The 24,090-nt window shown below is 43.1% G+C and overlaps 1 protein-coding gene across 1 annotated transcript in view; it reads left to right on the plus strand.

Annotated features, from left to right (window-relative positions):
* Positions 1-20,564, plus strand: part of LOC144691888 (interphotoreceptor matrix proteoglycan 2-like) — an 84,485-nt gene extending 63,921 nt beyond the window's left edge. Inside the window, exons 13-18 of the mRNA XM_078560463.1 lie at positions 2,563-2,773; positions 11,366-11,554; positions 13,123-13,324; positions 14,526-14,605; positions 16,769-16,839; positions 18,818-20,564. Coding sequence (XP_078416589.1) covers positions 2,563-2,773; positions 11,366-11,554; positions 13,123-13,324; positions 14,526-14,605; positions 16,769-16,805 — 719 coding nt within the window. The 3' untranslated portion in view covers positions 16,806-16,839; positions 18,818-20,564. The remainder of the gene's footprint in view (positions 1-2,562; positions 2,774-11,365; positions 11,555-13,122; positions 13,325-14,525; positions 14,606-16,768; positions 16,840-18,817) is intronic.
* Positions 20,565-24,090: the final 3,526 nt, after the last annotated feature.

Genomic DNA, 24,090 nt, shown 5'->3' on the forward strand with positions numbered 1-24,090 from the left:
AAACATAAAAATACAGCACTTAGAGACACTGCATGAGGATGTTATTGGAGGAATTCAATAATAGTAATGCCATTGAATATCAAGGGGAGATGGTTAGATTGTCTCTTGTTGGAAATGGTCATTGTCTGGCACTTGTGTGACATGAATGTTACTTGGCACTTTGTTAGCCCAAGCCTGAATGTTGTTCAGGTTTTACTGTATATGGACATAGACTGCATCAGCATCTGAGGAGTTGTGAATGTTACTGAACTGTGCAATCATCAGCAATTATCCCCCTTCTGGCCTTATGATGGATGGAAGGTCATTGATGAAGCAACTGAAGATAGTTGGGCCTAGGTTGCCTTGAGAAACCCCTGCAGTGATGTCCTGGGCTGAGATGATTGACCTCCAACAGCCACAATCATCTTCCTTTGTGCTGGGTATGACTCTAACCAGTGGAGAGTTTTCCCCCTTCCCATTGACTTCAATTTTGCCAGGGCTCCTTGAAGCCACACTTGGTCAATTGCTGTCTTGATGTCAAGGGCAGTCACTCTCACCTCCTCTCGAGTTCATTTCTTTTGCCCATGTTTGAACCAAGGTTTTAATGAGGTCAGGAGCCAAGTGGTCCTGCTGTAACCCAAATTGAGCAGTTTATTGCTGAGTAAGTGCTGCTTGATGGCACTATTGATGACACTATCACTTTGCTGATGATCGAGTGTAGACTGATGGGGCGGTAATTGGCTGAATTGGATTTGTCCTGGGCAATTTTCCACATTGTTAGGTAGATGCTAGTGTTGTAGCTGTCCGGAACAGCTTGGCTAGGAGTGCAGCTAGTCCTGGAGCACAAGTCTTCAGTACTATTGCCGGAATATTGTCAGGCCCATAGCCTTTGCAGTATGCAGTGCCTTCAGTCATTTCTTGATATCACATGGAATGAATTGAATTGGCTGAAGACTGGCATCTGTGATGCTGGGGACCTCCAGAGGTGGCCAAGATAGATCATCCACTCGGCACTTCTGGTTGAAGGCAATTGGTTGACATTCTTCAAAGTAGAAACATCACTCAGGTCGCAGAGGTTACTGAAGGAAGTAAGGGTGGAAATTTTTGAGATTAAGACCACAATCTTCCAATTCTTCTTGGATATGAGGTGGTGCCAGAGGATTGGAGGATTGCAAATGTTGCATCCCTTTTTTAAAAAATGGAGAAGGTTACACTCAGCAACGACTAGCGCTTCAGCTTAATTTTGATGGTGTGAAAATATTAAAAGATGATTATCCAACAAAATTAAGAACCACAACAGCTTATATTTATATAGCACCTTAAACGAAATGAAACTTTCAAAGGCATTTCACTGGAGCATTATAAAACAAAGTATGACACTAAGGGGGTATGAGGTCAGATGAACAAAAGCTTGGTCAAAGAGGCAGCTTTTAAGCAGTGTCTTAAAGGAAAAAAGCAATGTGCAGAAGCAGAGATGTGTAGGGAGGGAATTCCAGAAGTAAGAGCCTGAACAGCTGGAAGCACAGTCACCAATGGTGGAGCAATTAAAATTGGGGATGCTGAAGAGACCGGAATTAGAGGAATGTAGACGTCTCTGAGGGTTGTGGGTTGGAGGAGATTACAGAGATAGGTTGGGGTGAGGCCATGGAGCTACTTGAAAACAAGGATGAGAATTTTAAAATTAAGATGCTGTTTGACGAGCAGCTAAAATAGGTCAGTAAGCACAGGGTGAATTGTGAACAGGACCTGATGCTACTTAAGGCATGGGCAGCAAAGTTTTGGATGTCCTCACCTTATGGAGGGTAAATGTGGGAGACCAGCCACGACTGTGTTGGGATGGTCAAATCTTGAGGGAGCAAACGTATGAATGAGGGTTTAAGCAGCAGCTGAGCTGAGATGGGGTGAAGCTGGGTGGCGTTGCAGAGGTGGAAATAGGAGAGAAACAGTTAACATTTCAGCTCGAGATAGCCGTTCATCTGAACTAATGAAATCTCAACCTGAAATGTTAATCCTGTTTCTCTCCACAAATATGCTGCCTGTCCTGCTGTGTATTTCCAGCATTTTTGTTTTTATTTCAGATTTCCAGCATCTGCAGTATTTTGCTTTTGTATTAGTGGAAGTGGTGGTGAGGCAGCTCACCACCACCTTCTCAAGGGCAAATAAGGATGGGCAATAAATGCTGGCCCAGCCAGCAAAGCCCACATCCCGTGAATGAATTTTTAAAAAAGGTGGTCTTAGTGATGGAATGAATATGTAGCCGAGAGCTCATCTTGGAGTCAAATATGACAGCAAGGTTGCAATCAAACTGCTTTAGCCTCAGAATATTGTCAAGGAAAAGGATGGAGTTGGTAGCTTGAAAATGGAATTTGGAGTGTGGACTGGAAGCAATGGCTTCAGTGTTCCCAATATTTAATTGGAGAAAATTTCCACCTATTACTATTTCTCATCTATTATTGGATGAAATACATGTTGTATATTGTACTGTCCTCCATTGTATATTCAGTTGACCACATTGTTTATTTGTGAACTGCCTATCTTTAACAGGGGCAGTAACTAAAGCAAAGCTGTGCCTTGTGATTTCAGGTGATGGTGCTGACCCTTGCAAGTTTCAAGCCTGCAATGAATACTCTGAGTGCTTGGTGAACCATTGGACAGGAGAGTCCGACTGTGTCTGTAATACTGGGTATATGAGTGTGGATGACCTGCCCTGTCAAAGCATTTGTGATATAGACACAGAGTTCTGCCTTAATGATGGCAAATGTGATGTCATTCCTGGCCAAGGGGCAATCTGCAGGTATGATTTACTCAGTGTACAGTAAACTATTAATATTTTGTCATATTTAGGTAACCTGAACCAGCATTGTACTTAACCTTCTTCTATATAATAGTGTCTCATGTCTTGTGATATAGGATCTCATGGGCACACTCTCTGACAGCTATTCTCTCTTTCCATTTTCTAGAAAAGTTACTTTAGACTATTCCCTATTCAGCTATTCAAATTTTCAGTCGTCTGAATAAATTGTCCAGGATTTTCTGGTCCCACCTGTGGCGGGTATTGTCACGGGCAGGACCAAAAAATTTGGAGGGCGGCCAAATGTCCGTTGATGTTGGGTGGAAATTTCCGGTTCCAACGCCCATCGTTATTGACTTACTAACCATATCTAGGAAGAAAATTGTTTTTTTTTAACCCAATCAAAAGTATATCTAATTCCTGCATCTTGTACGTTTTTCTAATCTCTACTTAAAAGATGAACACAGAAAAATAATTTAAGTTATTCCTGGTAACCCAGTAAATGTATTGCTAAAGATTTAAGACCCAAAGCTCAACTTCTTATTCAAAATAGGAGTAAAGCATGTTCATCTCCTAATCAGTAAACTGCTACTGAAATTGTATTCCAAAAATGCAATTTGTGAGAATATGATTCTGTTGACTGCAATGAGAAAATAATAGTCAATCATGATGGGCTTGCATTAATCATGGTCTTTTAACACAGCTGAAGTAGTTAACAGGCAACTTAACCTGTATAAATAGTCAAAGTATCAATAATCAAGTACAATAGTGCAATGCTTGTAGAAAACTTCAACATGGAAAAAAAATTAGTTAACAAAATCCTGTAAGTGCTGGTGAGCTGAACAATAATCAAACGTTTTTTTGATAGGAGATGGCATCAACAATCAGTATAGATACATTAATGGGTGATGCATAATGATGTTGCTAAGGAATCACCAGATGAGGCACTGAGCAAATTAGTGCTGGTGAGGAAGAAGTAGAAGTCACTTTCTTGAATTGTATGGGAATACAGAACTTATAGTGCAGCAACATTAAGCACTGTCTTATTACACATTATATTGTACAGTGGTTAGGTAGTTTGAAAGAGTTTAACAGTTGTATGCACATCCAGCTGCCTTATGAGTTGTGTCATGGACAACCAAATAAGTCTTCACCCATACAAGCCCCAGGCAGAATAGGAGGTATTTTGCCTGAATGCATCCACTGTTGTTTTGGTTGGCTTCAAGAAATTACTACAGATAATCATAATGGAAGGATTCTGTGGTTCCATAAAAGCCCACTGTTCTGCATTCAGACTGAGCAGCGGTCTCCATGTAACAGCTTTTGGTTGGCACTCTGCCACCATATAGCCCTGCATAAGGGGCAATGGGGGTTATTCTGAAAGCTCCAAGTTCCCAGTCACTACAGCAAGAGGGTCCATCACAGTTAGTTCCAGATATAAGCCTTCACTTCCATGCCATTTGACAGTTGGGTTTGCAGCCATCCACCTTAACTAAGGAAGCATTTAGAAGTGTGGTATGGCATTCCCACCATCAACACAGGAAAGTTCATGACACAAAAGGTGCAATGATGGCAACATAATGCACACAACAGTAATGCTACAAAATTTAAGAAATGTGTTTTACTTCTACCATTGTCATGTAGTTTTTTTTTAATCCTTCCATTGCACAGAAAATAATGTATTGGCTGTGCAAAACCCAAACACACATTGCGCCCTGAGATGTCCCTGCATGTACTGGAGGATCCCTGTGCCATAAAAGTTGGGGGTATTGGAAACCATCACTCCCACGAGTGGTGAAGTGCGCATGGTTGGTTCTCTCTTTGTTGACCTCAGTCACAACCCACCACAGAGAGCCTGAGTCTCCTCACTGCTGCAGTTATACTTTGAGGTCATCTTTGCTGTGTTCACTAATTCCAGATCTAACCTTCAGTGAAATACTCTGTTTTCAATTTGCCTCTGCAGGAATGCTGCATAAATTCAGCATTAATAACTTTTAAAATGTCATCGGGCCTATTTTTCACTGTTTTGCTCCATTTTTCTGCTTAAGGATTAAAAAAAAACACATTTTTGTGCTTAATTGAAAGATTATTAATCGAAACATTTTCTTGAGGAACAGCACCCGATCTTTGCCTTTCATATTAACAATTTCAGACCATAACCCCATTTTGTTTCCTTTCCTTTTGTTTCAGTTTTTCTCTTTATTTCCTCTTATTTTTGCTTTCAAACATCAACACAACTGATCTAGGCACAGCTTTTGTTTTTTTGGTTTCTTTCTTGTCCGATCACAAGACTAAGGCCAGAATTTTACATGACTCCCCCCTACCCCCAGCAGGTTCTGAGGTGGGGGGGTGGTGGGGTGGGGGGGTGAAATTGTAGGGATGGGATTCGCTCCGGATTCCTGCCCGTCCTGACCTGGTAGCAATTTTATGCTGAAGTGGGCAGGGCCTCTGACGGGAAGCACCTGCCTTGGCCTAATTAAGGCCCTTAAATGGCCACTTAAAGGCCTTTTCCGCCCAGCCTCAATTTTTAGACTGGCAGGCAGACTCAGGAGGGAAACATGAAAATAAATAAGTTTAATCTCAGGCGGGAAGGGGAGGGGGGGGGGCAGGGGTGGAGGTGGTGCCTCCATCAGAAGCCCCCTTCTGACTGGGGGCCTCCTCCTCTTAAGGCCAGGTGACCTCCAACCTCCCTCCCACCCCGGCCTATCTCCCAAGACCCTAATCGCCAACCCCCCGCCCCCGTGACCTCCCAGGCTTTTACCCCGCCTAGAACCCCTGCCACTTACCTGTCCTACGGTTCCCAGAACTTAGTGCCAGGCACTTCCCTGCAGTGCCTCTTCCGGCCACTGCAGCACTGTGCCTGGGGAGCTACCGACCAATCAGATTGGCAGGTAGCTCTCCAAGGCGGAACTTCCTCCTGAATGAAGGGCGGAAGTCCTGCCTTATCCCAATCAACGCTCGTTAGAGCGTTATATGGAGAGCCCCTACCGTTCTGAAAATTCAGCCCTAACTCTTCTGTCTTTCAATCTCTCCTATCTTCCACCCCATCACAGACCTTCCTTTTGTCTTTATCTCACCCACCCTTTGCTCAAAACCTATTACATCTCTAACTTTTTCCAGCTCTAATGACCTGAAATGTTGGGCTGGATTTTTGCTACCCAGGCAGACCCACCTCAGTAGAAAGTGCCACATTCTACATGCTTGGCTGAGAGCCCAAACTCCCATAAAAGGTTTTACATTGTTGACTCAACTGGGAAAAAGGCAAAACTTTGCCTGATTGATAGCTTTACGATGTTATAATAAGCTGTTTTTTGCTATGATCTCTTTTGTCAATGTTTATTTGCATGATATAATGATGTGTCAATTGCTTATAGCTTCTGTTATCTTCTGTTATTGATACTTCATAGGTCTGGTTGATTGACACTTTTATAAAATTATAGCAACAGCAGTTTTTTAAAATAAAATTATAAATAAGTGTTTTCTTAAAGCAGCGCCACACATATCATTGTTACTAAAGGGTTCAATGATTCAGTACCGAATGTATACTAGATGAATAAGCATGGAAGTGCCATGAGTTAGCATGGAGGGTATGAGGGGCCATTGGGGGTGGGTGGGGGGCATAAGTTGGCATGGAAGGTATGAGGGGCCATGGCACTTAGGGGGGCATGAGATGGCACAGCAAATGCGAGGGGCCATGGAAGGTGGGAGGGATGTATGAGTTGGCTTGAGTTGGTTGGGGCATGGTTGGGCATGTGTTGACATGGGGGGGCATGGATAAGGCCTTTTGCCCTTACCTTCCAAAGATTCCTGAATCCAGCCTATGGTTTCTGACTCTGCTGAGGGGCTGTGAACTACAAGCTTTCCGGAAGTTGGTCCACGAAAATTGCAGGGGTCGAGGAGATGCTGAACCTCACAATGGAGCCTGTCAGGTCAGGAGTGCCAGGTGTGGGCTCAGTACCTGCACCCTTATTCCCTGTCACAGAAAATTGGTGGCACTGGGAATGGGGCAGGAATTCCAGAATCGGGTCCTGCCCACCATTTTTAAATACCTGGGAAGTCCTCATGACTCTGCAAAAACCTGGCCCATTAACTCTGACCTGCTGAGTGTTTCCAGCAACTTCCATTTTTATTTCAGATTTCCAACATCTGCGGTATTCTGATTTTTCATTAATGTTCTTTTTTAAATTTGTTCTTAGGATGTGAGCGTCGCTGGCCAGGCCCATCATTTTTTGCCCATCCCTAGTTGCCCTTGAGAATGTGGTGGTGTGCTGCCTTCTTGAACTGCTGCAAGTCCATGTGGTGTAGGTACACCCACAGTGCTGTTAGGAAGGAAGTTCCAGGATTTTGACCCAGTGACAATGAAGGAACGGTGATATAGTTCCAAGTCACGATGGTGTGTGGCTTGTCCGAGGTCCTTCTAGGTGGTAGAGGTTGTAGGTTTGGAAGGTGCTGTTGAAGGAACCTTGTTAAGCTCCGGCAGTGCAATTTTAGTTTGCAACCTTGGTGTCATATTTGACCCCCAAAATGAATTTTTACTACATATATACCCCCCATCACTAAGGCTGCTTATTTCTGCTTCCATAATATTGCCCAGCTTTGCCTCCGCTTCAGCTCATGTGCTGCTGAAACAGTCATCCATGCCTTTATTAGTTCTAGACTTGACTATTCCAAGGGATTCCTGGATGGCCTCCTATGTTCTAACATCCATAAATTTGAGGTCATCCAAAACAGCTGCCCACATCCTAACTCAGCACAGCGGGATCATCCAATGGTGTCCGCCATGGTGGAGCGTGAATCCTGCTGGAGGCCGGCGGGAACACGATTTGCATCTTGGTAATGGGATGCAAAGTAAGGCTCGACTGGAATCCCCCCATGCCCGATTTACCTTTGCACTGGCAGAAAAACACACCGGCCTAGAAGATGTCTGGACAACTGTGACATGCAGAAGCCAGGACTTACCATTTGGACCTTGCTCAGATCACGGATATCCGAAGATAAGAAGATGCCGGAGCTCTACAGCTACTGGACCCTAGAGGAACACATGCATCACATGCTGGATGGATTCTCATGGACATGGCTCCACCGCGAAGCAGCTCACGGAAGGTGGGAGGTCTCTGTTGATGCTTTGGGTCTGCTTTGGAACATCACAGTCTTGGCCATGGGCTGCTATGGATGATTGGCGAGAGGGGTCAGCGGAAAGTCTACTTGGGGACTTGGAGAGGAAGGTGTACTGGGCGGAGTGGGAAAGGAAGATCTAAGTCTGACTGGGAGAGGAAGTTGTACTGGGGGGTGATGGTGGAGGGGGGTTGGGGGGGTGGGTGGCGGGTGTCTGGTGGGTGAGGTTGGGATAGAGGGAGCAAAGGTATCAGGGGGGAAAATGTTTCGGGGCGAACAAAAGTGTCGGGGGGTTAAGGATGGGGGGTTGGACGGAGGTTTTGGGCGGATGAGGTTGTGGGGGGCGAAGGTGTTGGGGGAGTGAGGTTCAGAGGGGGAGGAGGGAGCATAGGGGAGGAGAGTATAATGGGGGAGAATGCAGGGTGGGGAGGTAGGTGTATGGGGGAGGAAGGTGTAAGGGAGGGAGTTGGGAGGAGGAAAGGAGTTCAGAAGGGGGAGGGAGTTTGGAGCAGGGAAGGACTCTGCACCCTCATGCCACAAGTGGGGGAGATGCAGGGGGAGGACTCGCGAAGCCTGTAAATGAAGCTGAAGACAACATTACACATTACTCACTGAAAGTGAATATATTTTCAGATTATAAAGTGACAAAATGTGTTCACTCGTGCAACCACTTGTGATCAGAATTTTTTAACTTCTCGGTGCTACCCTGACATCCGTAGCAGAGGTGGAGACAGCCTGTGCAATGGTTGGCCCTATAGCCTCTGATGATTTTGGCGTGCGTTCTCTGGAGAGCCAAGGCCTTGAGGACCTCGGCTTGCTTTGGCTATCCTCCTACGGGCCAGCTGCTCCCTCTCCAGTGACAGAGGATGAGTTTGAGGGGGTCACAAGCAAGGGGGACGGAGGGGGTGGACAGCCTCCGAGATTCCTGAGTGGATGATCCAGGGGTGTCTAGCTGCTGCTCCTTGGCCTTTCGGGTGCCTGAGGAGCCTGGCCTGACTCCTTGAGGGGAAGGAGCGCCTGGAGGGATGTCAAAGTGCCCCATTTCCCCCTCGACTTGTCACTGCAGGAACTCACTAATGGCTACCACGATGGAGTGCAGGTCTGCGTTCAGCTGGGCCAGGGTCTCCATGGCATCCACCATCCTTCCCATGGAGACTCCCGTGCACGCCCATGTGGGTACCACTTGATCAGAGAGCAGGTGGATGCTGACTTGTGTGCCACTCTGTTGAGGGCTTCCAACAGCTCTGCATGATGTTCCCTTGCCTTCTGATGAGTCTCCACGATGAGTTGGAAAGCTGAATCCAGAGGCTCGTCATCTGACTTGGACCTCGCAGATGCCTCTTCCCCAGCAGTGCTCCGAGTACCGGGGAGCTCGGCTGAAGCTACCTTCTCCTGCTGCGGACATGTGACCATGCAGTGATCACCAGATTATGAACCCAAGCCTCCTCTAGATCTAGGTCTCACGAGGTGTCTGTCTCTGTGCTGGCGGAGGGACTGGCTGGCTGAGGGCATTGGTCGCTTGGCAGAGCTCCCTCTGAACCAAAGTAGAGATAATTAGTGCTTGGCAACAGAGTCAAAAGCAGGAGAGAGAGCACTCACAGTTGCATTGAGGGAGGGATGATATGGCGCAGGATCTTCACGTGGGTGTTCGCCACCGACCTTACTAGCGTCACAGGCACGGTCCACGTCCTCACCAGTCAGCGTGATGGCAAGCTATTCAAAGTGAGTGAGGGGCCTAATGTGGGCCACTCCACCTCCGATCTGGGACCTCTCTCTGCTGATGTGAGCCAGCTTCTCCTGCATGAAAACAGATGGAGAGAATGTGAGCAGGACACATGGCACGGCATGGAATATCTGTGTGGTGAGTGGAGCCATGGATAGGATGAGGACACAAGTTCCAGGGGATGTGAGCCTGATGGAGATGTGAGGGTGTGTGATCCCTGTGGATGTGTTTGGGAGTGTGTGAGTTGGGAGTGATGAAATGGTTGACTTACCCTGCAGAATGGATAAGAGCATTTATCCTCTTCCTGCAGTAGATGGCTGACCTCCTCTCTGCTCCGGTGGCGCTGACCGCCGCTGCCACCGCTTCCCAGGCCGGATTGGTGACTCTGGTAGACCTCCTGCGGGCAGAGCGGGGGGTAGAGGATATCATGGCAGCCTTCCAGTACATCCAGCAGGCGCCCCCGAGAGGCGGCACTAAATTTGAGTGCTTCTTTGCTTTTGAGGTCATCTGTCGTCTGGAGCAGTCCTGATCTGAAGACATGAAGTAGGCTGCACTCTGGTACGCTTTAAATCTGGAGCCCGGAGTGAGAAAGCACTGAGGTCATGGCGTGGTGGCAAATCCGAGCCCGTTCGACAGTGATCTGGTGCGTTCCCGTGACTGCATTACTAATGACGTGGGACACGCCAGGAATGGGACGATATGGCACGAAAACCCGCCATTGAGGGTATAATGACTATCTTCACGCCCGCTGCTGCACATGGTGCAAATCTGGGATGATTCCGCCCTTTCTATTTTAATTTCAAATTTCCAGCTTGAAAGATTTTAACAATTTTCTTCCAAAAAGCGGTGGTCTGAAACCCAGCTAAACACCAATCACTGTCAAATCCATGTAACACCTGGTATTCCTGCAATATTAACCATCCATAGAAAATGTAGCAAAATGCAGTTTTAAAACCCACAAGAGCCAATTTTAACTCTGTCCTCCAGGTTGGCAGGTCGTTAAATTGTTCTGCGGGATTCACTAGCTGACATCCTGCAGGCTTTGATTTTAACCTATTCTTCTGAGCCGGCAAGAAGGGCAGCTGGTCAAGGCCAAATTTAAAAATGCGGATCAGGCTCCATCAATGTCGCTAGGGCCATACTGCTATTTTAACCAAAGGACCCCGTGAGGAAACCATTGTGGTTTTTCTGTCAACACAGCCTAGTGAGAAGAGGAGTCAGGGCCAGAAGATGTCCAATGAAGTATTTTCTATTTGACTTTCTTGTTGGGGTCAGGAGAAGCAGGATTCTTTCCCTGAGCCTTACAAGGAAAGTTTAGGCTTTACCTGTCTCTGGTTCACACAGCCCCACCCTCTCCCTAACCCCAACCCCCTCGCTGCCCCACTCCCGACTTCCCATTCGTGAGGCCCTGTGGAAACTCTCTCTCCTCAATATGTTTGAATATTGGAGATTGTTCCTAGCAGTGGCCTTCTACCACCCACCTGACAATGCGTTTCTGTCCAGTGACCTGCTGGTTTTGCAGGAACCTGACTGAGGCTGTGGAAATGTGGCCAGCAATTAAATTATTTTACTTTCCATGCTGTTAAAGTAAGGATGGATTGCTGCCTATCTCAACTACTGCCTCCTTGATTGTTGCACCCTCTTAAGATAGGGCTATAACTTTTAGCCTAGCTCACAAGAGTGCTATAGATTGTGCCTGAACAATAAATTGCTGATATTTAAATCTGGTAGTAAAAATATATTTGTCTTCCTGACAGGTGTCGTGTGGGTGAGAACTGGTGGTATAGAGGAGAGCACTGTGAGGAGTATGTCTCCGAAACTCTTGTCATGGCCATTGCCATCGCCTCATTGGCCGGTTTCCTTTTGGTAGCTTCTGCTGTGATTTTTTTCATAGCCAGAACTCTTCGTGCTCAATATGCCAAAAGTACACCCCAAGAATCTACAGAGTGAGTAACAGAAGTGTATTAAAAATAAACAGAAGGAATGCTCCTCCCTACTCCTCAAAGTTACTGCGGCTGGCTAATAACCCATGCTTGATCCTTTTGGGATTATCTTTTCTCCCTATCATGGCCATGACCAGACGGCCAGCACATGGTCCCATCCATTTCTCACCACCAATGAGCTGCCAGTGGAGAACTTGTTGACGACCCAATTTAGGTGCAAGTTGAAAATTCACTTCATTGCTTCTTCCTGAGCAGTTTTCATTCCTTACACCCAAGGACCCAATTAAGACAGGTTAATTTATTCTGTTGGGAAAGAGTAACAGTAAACATTAATTGAAATAGAATGTACAACACAGAAACAGGTTACTTTGTTTAACTGATCCATGCTCTACATAAGCCTTCTCCTTACTTCATCTAACTTTATCAGCAAACCCTTCTATTCCTTTCTTCCTCTAGCTTCCTGTTAAATGCATCTGAGCTGCTCATGTTAACCACTCCTTAGAACCATAGAATTATTACAGCACAGAATAAGGCCATTCAGCCCATCATGTCCATGCTGGCTCTCCTAAAGAGCAATTCACATACTACCACTCCCCCTTTCCTCACATTCCTCCTTTTCAGACATTTAGAAAACTTAGAAAATGTAGAAAAATTTACAGCACAGAAGGAGGCCACTCTGCCCATCGTGTCTACGCTGGCTGAAAAATGAGCCATGACACTAACCCCATTTTCCAGCACTCAATCCATAGTCCTGTAGATGATGGGACTTCAGGTGCACATATAGACACAATTTAAATGAGCTAAGGGTTTCTACCTCTACTACCTTTTTAGACAGAGTGTTCCAGACCCCTACCACCCTCTGAATGAAAACATTTTTCCTCATCTCCCTTCTAATTCTTCTATCAATTACTTTATCCATGTGGTATCAAGCTCCACATTCTAATCACTGTTTGGTTAAAGAACTTTCTCCTGAATTCCCTATTTATTAGTGCCTATTTTATGACTCCTATTGTTGGTTCCCCCTATCCCCCGCCAAGTGGAAACACCTTCTCTATCTCCACCCTAGCAAACCCTTTCATAATCTTAAAGACCTGTATCAGGCCAACCTTCAGTCTTCTCTTCTAGAGAAAGGAGCCCCAGCTTGTTCAATCTCTCGAACAGGATTTTACAACTCTGGCTTCTTTGTATTTTAGGTTTGACATGCTACTATTAAATCTATGCAATTATCATTCAGATTCTGAGTAACATTTTGTTATTTTCTCCAATAATGACCTAAGTTTATCCCATTTGTTTCCTGAGAAAAATATTCAATTGTACAGATCAACTTTAAATAATATGCTCAAATTTTGCTCTTGATTGACGATAACTCTCTAATGTCCTTATTCAATTGCTCCTCAAAGACTTTCAAAAAATGTATTTTTTTTCATTCATTCATGAGATGTGGGCATTGCTGGCTAGGCCATTTTGTAGGGTATGTGGGTATTTGTACCCTTAAGTATGATTTACATTGTTCATCATTACTGCGAAATATGTTAGAATATTGACAAAAGCATGTCCCACTCCTTTCCTAGTCAAGGTAATGGCCTGGAATCAGTGGAGACTGGAACAAAATATAATCCTATGTATGAAAGCGATGCCACGACTGGATATAGTCACTACAACAAGCGTTACCCTCAAAAGGCCTCATACAGCTCAGGCAGTGCAGACGCATCTGCCAACTTCAGTAGTGATGAGATCCGACACATCTATGAGCACACTGAACTTAGCAAGGAGGTAGGACTCATAGTAGAATGTAGAAAAATGAGAAAAGTCTGTTGTGTATTAGTTGCATGTTCCACATTTCAGTTATTGCAGACTTTAGTCCCGGGGCTTTGAGCTGCTACATTGGCTCCCAATTGATTTTAAATGCTCATTCTTCTTTTCAAATCCATCCATGCTTTCACTCCTCACAATCTCTGCGATCTCCTCCAGCCCTAAAATTCTCCAAGATAGTTGCACTCCTCCAGTTCTGGCCTCTTGAGCATCCCTGATTTCAGTCCACCATTGCTAGCCATGGCTTCAACTGTGGACAATTTGCTAAAAGAAATTCCATGGCAAGCATAATGGGTGATAAGTAAACAAGCGGAATGTCACTTTCTACAGTTAAAGTATGAGCTGCCTATGAAAAGAAATAGTGTTTAGTCAATAGTTTTTTTTTAAAGTCATTTGTTGCAGTAAAGGGTCACTCACTGAATAACTGGAAATTTGATTCTCTTTATAAAAGTTATCGGTCTCAACGGAGATCATAACAACCTGGATTTGAATCTGGTTTCAACAGATTGGGTGAAAATATCCTTATTGAAGGATGTTGGCAGTCCTCAGTAAAATGATTTTGGGTAATTCCAATCCAATCTGCTATGATCCGCAGCTGCACACAACCCAAAGGAATTTATAATGGTAAAGCAAGATGTGAGGTTAATGAATGTTTGTTTTTGCACATTTAGGTGATTTAAATGTAATTCTTAATCTATTCTGCAAATTGGTATACAGCCACTTTAGGACCTGTAATTCTACAATTGTATGCCTTGTGCAAATTATAAAATTTAGGAATAGGTCTCTAATATTAAGTTCTTCATTCAAAACAGTAGAAGTGCTAGATAATTCTAGTAAAGCTTTATTTTTCTACAATGGAGTTACATTTTTCGGACATTACTCCAAATATTTTTCTTGGTTTATCCTGACTACAGGATAACCTGTTGGGCTATCCGGTGAGCATTGTCTAAATTTGAATGCTTGAACCCTTGCATTCAATTAGTCCGACAGAATTAGATTTAATCATTAAAGGTAAAATACAGCAGAAGCATATATATGTATATATATATCTATATATATATAGATATATATATATAAAATTCCTTAAATATTTGTGCTCATTCATATCAGTGTATCAACTTATTGATTAAGTCACTCTGTGTCTTGGTTGCTGGCATGTTAGGAAATTCAAGACAGACTACGGATCATAGATCTATACACTAAGGATCGGCAGTTTGCAGAGTTTGTGCGACAACATCAGATGTAAGTCATGTAGACTGTGTTCATCTTCAAATGTTTTACAATCAGATGCTCTAGATCATGTGGTGTGTCTCAGGGTTAAGTGATCCCTAGTTTGAGCTTGTTCGACTAGTCTGGCTTAACTTAATCAAACTCCACGTAGGTGGAGGTATCAAGAATAAGTAGCGATAATAAAATCAGAGCTAGGCCATTTAAGAGGGGAATCACAAAGCAATTCCTCACAACAAAGTGTATTAGAAATCTAACGTTCTCTCTACCGAAAAGGTATGGATGCTAACGCAGTTGGAGCTTTCTTGCCTAAGGTCAATAGATTTTTGTTAGGTTATGGTATCAATGATGCAAAGGTGGGTAAATGGATTTGAGGTACAGATCAACAAAGATCTAATTGAATATTGAAGCAGACATGAGGGGCTGAATGGCCCACTCCTGTTCCTACATTGCATGGAATTTTTATTAACAATACACTAGGTTAGATCCAGTTTATAATGAAGTAAAAATTTCTCAGAGTGTCATTCCTGGCATTTTACTTGTTAGGATACTGTAAAGCTCAAAAAGACCATGCAGTACAGACCACATCCTATTTACTGATGTAGCCTCCATATAGGCGGTGTTATAGGCAGTGCTGTTCCTCCCCATTTGTCACCAACAAATCGACATTAGCAAACTGGTTGGTCACTGTGGGTTGTGGATCGATCTGTCAGAATAAAAACCAACCTAAAATTCAATAAAATTTAAGGGAATCAATCATCAGTGCTCATATATATTAACCTTAAATGGATACAGCTAATCTTAATACAGTATTCCCACCAACACTGGAGACCTTGAAAAACTTCTCCAGGCCAATGGAGACAGCTCAACCTCTGATTATAGATATTAGATTTCCATTTGCCCCGTACATTTTCAGATTAAATTTCTCCTTGCATCTTTTATACCCAGATAACATGTAAAATGCTTTATTAGTGATTACTCCTACAATCGCTTTCTATACTGGTCCTCCCTTATTTTACAGTTTCATAGCTTAACCATTTTCTTTAAACCAAACATCTTCCCTCATCCTGACAACTTCTGTGACCAGGAACATCCTGATAATAGATTTCCCCAGTTGCTTTTCGAACTAACCATAACTTTCTGGTGAATTGTATTATCTTATGTGATGTGCAAACTCTTGGGGCTGAATTTTATTGTGGGGTTGGAAGGGTTGTGTATACGGCTTGCTCTTCTGAAAGAAATGTTGGTTCCGACCAACCGACATGAAACAAGGCCGCCTCACGGTGATACGCAGGTGGGCTTAAGGAGGCGTGGATGGGACTTCCGCACCTCAGCAGGAGGAACTTCTGATTGGCTGGCAGCTCTAACAGTGCCAGCAACACCAGAACTCAGTAATGGGCACTGCTGGGTCTGCAAGTAGGCCCTGGGATGAAGAGGCCATAGCTTCTGGAACAAGGGTCAGTCTGGGGTTCTGGATGGGGAGGGATCAGGGAGACAGGGAAGGAGTTTGAGAGGGGTGGGTTTTGATGGGAAGTGATAAAGAAGGGATAACGTCTTGAGTGGGTGGGGAGGTGCCCCTTGATGCACACAGAGGGCCGCCCCCCCCCCCCCCACCCCAGCCAGAAGGACACCTTCCTTCCTGCCTTTTAACCAGTTGGGTTAAAAAAGGGCTTTTCCACTCCCACCCGCCTGCCCACACCATCTGTACGATGGCGTGGGCAATGTAATATTCGGGTCAATTGGCTCATTAACAAGCTCAATTGCCCATTAATTATTTTTTTTAAAATGGCATACAGGCTGCTAATTTCAGTGCCCACTTTCTTACCGTTTTAAGGGGACTAGGTCAAGGGTGGGCAGGAACTTGGTGGGCTAGCCACCCGTCATATTTTACATACCCCTCTCCACTGAAAACATGCTTGGCAAGGGCCCATAAATTCCAACCCCTGAGATTGTCAGTAAAAAAAAAAGTTAGATCTTATGAAATGTAATTTTAAAGAGAAGAGATTTGAGTTGTTCAAAGCAAAAGCCTCAGAGTATTCATTTTCGAAGAGGGGCAAATACAGCTAATGCTGTGGAACAAACTTGGGTTAATTGTGGAGCTTTTGCATGAATAATCAACATGGGCACATTGCTGCTACTTATTTTATTGACATTTTTGATTAATTCTTTCTCCATTAGATCCGTGGATAATACTGAAACAAATCCTACAGATTAGTCTCTCAGAAGAAGTGGAAGGAAACTATAAAGGGGTAACAATTCCAGCTTTTATATTATGTGAATATTTTATTATTGTTTTATTGACATATTCATGCTTACATTCCTCTTGGAAAATGTGTGTTTAGAAATGTAGAGGAACAGAGGGACATTGTTGCCAAGGGGGTGCAGATTAGGAAGAGGAGGGGACATAGATGGATAGGGATGAAAGACAAGGCCATTGGTGGAGATGGTATGGTTGTGATTGGATAGGTAAGAGTCAAAGCTTAACGTTAGTAGGCTATATTTTTCTACAACATTGACTACACTTCAAAAGTACTCAACTAGCGGTAAAACGCTTCTGAGGTTGGGAAAGATGCTACATGAATGTAAATATTTCTTTTAGACTTACTTCACCTCACTTAGCTTCCCACAACCAACTCTAAAACTGTAGCCCTGTCTGAAATACTTTTCTGTTGGCCACTAATGGAATAGAATTAAAGGAAATTTCTTAATCGGTTCCACAAATGATATAGGGCGGAATTTTCCATGCCCGCTGGTGTCGGGCATGTTCGGCGGCGTGAGCAGACAATATGGCGAAAAGGCCAAAAGTCAGTTCCAGTTTGCGATCGTCCGCTCAGCCTGTTGATGGTGAGCCGCGTTTCCCGCCATCGGACGTCGGGAACCTCACTGTAATACACCTGTATATCATTATAAGGCTAGCCCGCCGGTATCACCCCCCCCATACTGGATCGTCCACCCACAATCACGCTGACGTGTTTCACAACTGCACATAAATGATGTGCACCTGGCGAGTTGCACTTTGCTCGGGACTTCGAAGTTTGTTTGCCTATCTTGCTTCGGGCAGCACTCGCAGTCATCAGTGCCAGGCTTTGCGCACAGCACCACAGCAATTTTAGGGGAGCTCATGGGCAGGTCTCTACTTACCAGAACAGCCATAAGGCAGGGGTGTCTTTGTATGACTGCAGGGTTAGGGCTTACTTGGGGAAGGGGGAGAAGTGGCCTCAGGCAAGGGAAGAGGCTGCAGGGTGAGGGCTGTACTGGGGAAGTGGTTATCCCAGGGTTCATGTGGGGGCACATGTTGATCTATGCAAGTGGCCTCAGGAAGGTGAGGGCTGAGGAGGCAGTCTCCAGAGCAGATGAGGCCAGGCGGAGATGTGAGAGTGTGTGTGAAAGAGTGAGTGGTGATGTCCCTTGAGCTGGCAGAGTGAGATGCCAGTGAATGTGTGATTGGCTTGAGTGCGATGATTAAGAGTGATGAGATGGTTGCCTTACCCTGGCGGTACGGATGAGATCATTCGTCCTCTATCTGCATTGGATGGCCAACCTCTTCTGCGCAACATTGGCACTGATCAGCACTGCCATCGCCTACCAAGCTGGAGTGGTATTGTTGCTGCCTGTCCTACAGCCAGAGCAGGGTTAGAAGACATCACGGCGGGCCTCCATGGCATCCAAAAGGCGCTCGAGGGATGCATCACTAAACCTAGGGGCTGCAGGCCTTTCAGGGCCATGTCTTATTTGCAGCAGTCCTGGGCTGGAAGCTCTGAGAGGTGTGCACGTGGCTGCACTTTAAATGTGGCACCTGGCGTGATGAAGTGGTGAGGTGATGGCGTGGCGGGCGAATCGGAGTCTGCCCTCCATCGAAATGGCATGTTTCCCGGGAATGCATAATTAATGCACTGGATTGAGACGATACACGTGAGAAGCCGCTATTGCGGCCAGTGGGTAAAATGTCATTTTTCCGCCTGCTACCACACTTAGTACAAATCTGGGATGATTCCGCCCATAGTTTTGTACCAATTCAGCATTTTGGCATCTAAATCTGATGGATAGCATTTTAATTTTTAAAAGTACCAATTGCTTCATTTTCATCTAATCTGGTAAAAAAGAAGTGGTCCAATAATTTGGCCATAGCATGGGTTATACACACAAAGTGGAATGGCTGTTTACACAAGATAGTAAAGGATTAAGTTACACTCCATTGCTGAAAAATGACCACTTTGTCTTTTACAGATTGCGCAAATCTTTTTTCAATTATATCTTCAAACAGTAACAGAGGAGGCCGGAAAGAAACATGAGAATTCATTGCTCAGATAACTGTTGTTACTGTGGTAACAGGAACAAATTTGTAATTTTAAATAAATTTGTTAAGTAGTCCTGTCTTTTTATTAACTTTCTCAATTAACCGAACATTGATCAAGTGGTGCAATGACAATTGCAACATGAATGTATCACATTTTCATCAACTACATGTGAAATGGAGGCTGAGTCTAAGGAAATAATCTTTGTGCTGATATTTAGGGGTAATAAGATTCAGTACATGGTTTAGATATTCAAGTTGTGGGGGTAGGGGTCAATTTGAAGAAAAGTAAGTGAGGTAGGCTTAAAAAGGGAATCTGAATGGTTAAGCTGTACTGTAAAACGATAGCTGTAGTTTTACTCAGTTAGATATCAATCAGAAATGGAAACCCTGGCTGATTTTCTACTCCAGAACCTAGAGGTACTGAGGCTAATTTTAGCGACGTTATGTTGCCGCAGCTAAGACCAGCCAACTCGATTTAAATTGAGACCAAACCTAGGATACTTTGGGCTTGACGGCTGTTAAATGTCTAAGGGTTTTTAGGGGCAATTAAATACGAAATCCTTCCATGAACTGTGATTATATCATTCAGGATACATTTTTAGAATTGTGTTCAACAGCAAGAAGACTGCTTTTATACTCGACAACATAAGGGATCATTTCAGAAAAATGCAGTATGTAACACAATTTTCTTCCGCTGCTGTAATTTATGCATCACTCTGCTTTTATTAAACTACACCTCTGTAGTGTGCTTTATACATTTTAATGATATAACTTAATATTTATGGTTATAATGTGTAGTTATGAAGTGCATGCATTGTGTCACATATATAATCCATGTCATACACACATCTAGAATATGCAATATTCTTATTGTATTTCTTATAAACACTTCATCATGGACAAACTATAGGAAATAGTTATACCTAACTAATACAATTTACTGCTTTGCTTTTTTAAGTAAAGATGAGAAGCTGTATGGACAATACTATAAGATCGTGAATGCCTCGAGCTAGATTGCAACCATTTAAGTTGATAATTTGCTCCTCCCCTTCATGCGAACTGACAAAGCCTAAAACTGTCTTGTAGACTGCTACAAATTACTTCTGTACTTGAATTATACATGCAACTGCTTAGGGTACTAATATACAAGAATATTAATAATACATATTCATACAAATGAGAAATAGCAGAAGACTGAATTGATGGAAAAGTAATGATGGTTTAAAGTAGTTAAGCAATATTATAATAGAATTCTTTTGTATCCACAATAAATTTGCACTAGCTTTATGTTAGAGCCCACATATGTGTTTCAGTGGATAATTTAGAGATTATAAATAAAATAAAATAAAAAGCTAAATAAATGTATTTAATTGGACTAAAAATAAGCAAGATTTAAATGTAACATATCTTTCCAAGAGAAATGTATTGATTTTTAAATTTTCAGTTCTGCACCTAATAAATTGATCATAATCATTCACCACCAAGATAACAGTCACTGCACACTAAAGTAATTAATTGTGCGAAATGCTTTGAGATGTTTTAATGACTTGATAAGGTGTTTTATAAAGCCAAGTAATTTTTCTTTCGAGTAGCAACTTTTTTGTTTCACAGGATACAGTAAATGCTTTGTAAAATACAGTTTTGCTAACTTCACATAGGTGTATAGGTCAACCCCCCGCCGCCACCACCACCACACACACACCCCCCCCCGCCCCGTTCAACAACAGCAACAAAAATTTGTATTTATATAGCACCTTTAACATAATAAACAAGCCCAAGGCGCTTCACAGAACCGTATGCAAACAAGATTTGACACCAAGCCATGTAAGGAAACAATAAAGCTGAGGACCAAAAGCTTGCTCAAAGAGATAGGTTATTAGGAGTGTTTTAATGGAGGGCAGAGAGGTGGAAAGGTTTAGAGAAGGAATTATACAGCTTAGAGCTTCGGCAGCTGATGGCACAACCGCTGATGGTGGAGAGATTAAAATCAGAGATTTGTATTTTACTTACAAAAGCCAAGAAGTCCCTTATAGGGATTTTAAAAGAACCCTGCTGTAAGAATTGTGACTACGACATTAGAATTCGTTACCTCACGAATGGAAGCAAAACAAAGCTTTTTGGGGCTTTACATTTTTGTTTTTGAGACAGTAAAATGATTTTATTATTTTCGGAGATATGTTTCACTAGGGGGTGTAAAATCACATTGCAGTAGAATTTGCAGAATTCATGGGATGTGGGCATTACTGGCAAGACCAGTATTTATTGCCCATCCTCAATTGCCCTTGAAGTGGTGGTGAGCCATTTTCTTGACAACTGAGTCACTTGCTAATCCCATTACAAAGGGTAGTTAAGAGTCGAGCACACTGGAGTCACATATAGGCCAGACCGGGCAAGGTCTTCCATAAAAGGCATTGATGAGCTAAATGAAGTTTTATGTCAACCCAGAAGTTACTTGGTCACCATTACTGCTGCTAGCTTTCTATTCCAGATTTATTTAATTAACTGAATTTAACTTCCCCGGTTGCTGGGGTGGGATTTGAACTCATGTCTCTGGATCATGAGTCCAGGCCTCTGGATTACTAGCCCAATAACATAATCCCTGTACTGCCATTCTCATTTCTAACTGTGTTCCATACATATTTAAATGAACTGATGCAATATTTAGAACTGAAATAGACCAAAAATGTGATGAACTTGACCGGAATAATGCTGAATGAATCGTTTCGGAAGCCATATAAAATCCAGTTCTACTGAAATATGTCACTGTCCTTAACTGTATGTTTCACAGTGCTTTTTGTACATTTGGTGCGCAGCATCTACTTTTGTTAAAATAAAATGTTAATATCCGCTTCTTGTCTCATTAACATAAAACTTTAGTATTTACAGTGATGGATAACTAAACCTACGGTATTCTGGTTTTCCTATAAACATCATCTGTACCAGGACATTCAAACCACGGTTCAGGAGCCCTGTACAGGCCTACAAATGACAACCACATCATCAAAGTTTCACTTGAAAATCTCATGGTTTAAAGAAACCATGGCCTGGATTTTCTGCTGCCATATCATTTGTGGGACAGAACTTCCACTTGCCACAAGGATCTGCCTCAACTCTGGCCCCTTTTCTGCAAGATCATTTGTATATTTACGTGGGCTCGGCAGAGGTTGGCTGCAATATGGACAATTGAAGATGGGAAAAAGTGAAATTTTTAAACCAACTCATAAAGTACGTACAATTTTAAAAGGCCTCTTGAAGTAATGCCGCACACGCTTGTTTCTTCACTCAACATTGTTATGATGCACAAATTCAAATGGATGATATATTTCCCTTACTTAATTATGACCAAAGGCGCTTTCATTAAGAAAGAGTTATGAAGTATCTTGATATTATTTGCGGGTTATGAGCCAAGTTTTGCAGATAAAAATAGAAAATGTTGCAAATACGTAGCAGGTTAGTCAGCATCAGTAAAGACGAAAAGGTAGCTTAATGTTATGAGAGAGTTCTAAATAAGTGGATTTATAACACCAACAGTTTCTTCTACAATTTATCTGCAAGGCAACTTGTTTACGGGCTATTCCTGTCCTCCTATGTGGCTGAAAATATCTATGTTGTCAAGGCTATATAACTGTCTATCTTCTTGGAGGAAGTAACTGTAGGTTTTATCTTTATTGCTGATAAAGAAGTTAATAACATGGTGAGATGAATATGGTACTTTAATTTCTGATGCTTGGGTAAATTCTAGTCTAATCCACCCAATGAGACACCCATGGGATCAGACCGACTGCCCATTTTACTTTCTGTTGACTCCAGCGGAAAATAAAATCAGGGAGGGTGCAAAATGGCTGGCTGATCCGCTCCCATCAATTTCCCACAGGCAGCGTAGTTTCAAGTGACCCATTTGGGTTTGATTCCAGACTTGAATGATAAGATCAAAGTTTCCTTTTCCTGCTGCTATCAGCATGGATTGAACTGGGCTGGTTTAATATAGTACCTAGCGGATGTGAGTATTGACTTTAATGGAACATTGGATGGCTGTTGGGGGGAATTAGAAAACTACGTACTACGTGCTTTCAAGGCTGGTTTGAAGCACCACTGGAGTAGGGTAAGTTACAAGTGGAAACTAATTGAACTGATGCCAGCTGCTGCGTGATAATCCTTCTTGGGATCAAGTTCAGGTCCTTGCATGACCACCACCACACTCAATTCAGTTTATTTGCTGCAGATAGAGACGGGATTTTCCAATTAGTGTTATTTTAATACTGGTGGTAATCCTGGGGCTACAAAAGCACTGATTGAAAAGTCTAGACTGAAATGTCTGGTGGAAGGCAATAACTTAAATGGGGTCAGTCAATTTTCCTTTCAATGTGGAACAGATTGTTGTAACATGTGCAATTGTTCTATGTGGTTGTGACTTCATTATTGTTTCACTGATAATTACGTCTACACCAAGATTTAGAGATCGGAATCTAGACATTTCTACCATTATAAAGTGTTGGGCCATTGACGAGCCAAGATGCTGGTTGGGAACTCTGGAGGTTTCAATGCTCATTCACTTTCCATTCACTGGTCATCCGGCATAAAATTGTTGCTGTGCTTTTAAGCAGGCAGTTTATTTAGCATTACCTGTCATGCATATTGGGAAATTATAGGGTGCCCACAAAATTAATGTCTTCATGCATCACATGTATAGTGTCCTAATTTGGCAGAGATTAAATATAGGCTCAAATTCAGCCTGGTTTTTGGAAGCTAATAGTGAGAAACTAAGTGCCAAAATGCTAGTTTTTATAGCTAGGCAGGCAGCTTTGAAGATTGCTTTCACTGCTCTGTTGTCACATGATTTAGTAAAGGCAGGGAAGGATTACCTGAGGTGACATGTACTCTCTACATTTGTTGATATCCTACCCAATGTTTCTACAAGCTGATTAGTTCCTCAGGGTAGTGTCCTCGGCCCAACCATCTTCAGCTGTTTCACCAACCTTCCTTCCATCATAAGGTCAGAAGTGGATGTGTTCGTCGATGATTGCACAATGTTCAGCACCATTCGTGATTCCTCAGATCATGAAACAGTCCATGTCCATATACAGCAAGATCTGGACAATATCTAGGCTTGGGCTGACAAATGGCAAGTAACATTCATGCCACACAAATGCCAAACAATGACCAGCTCCAGTGAGAGAGAATCTAACCTTCACCCCTTGACATT

The sequence above is a fragment of the Cetorhinus maximus genome, chromosome 16 (genome assembly GCF_964194155.1).
Source record: "Cetorhinus maximus chromosome 16, sCetMax3.hap1.1, whole genome shotgun sequence".
Taxonomy (NCBI): domain Eukaryota; kingdom Metazoa; phylum Chordata; class Chondrichthyes; order Lamniformes; family Cetorhinidae; genus Cetorhinus; species Cetorhinus maximus.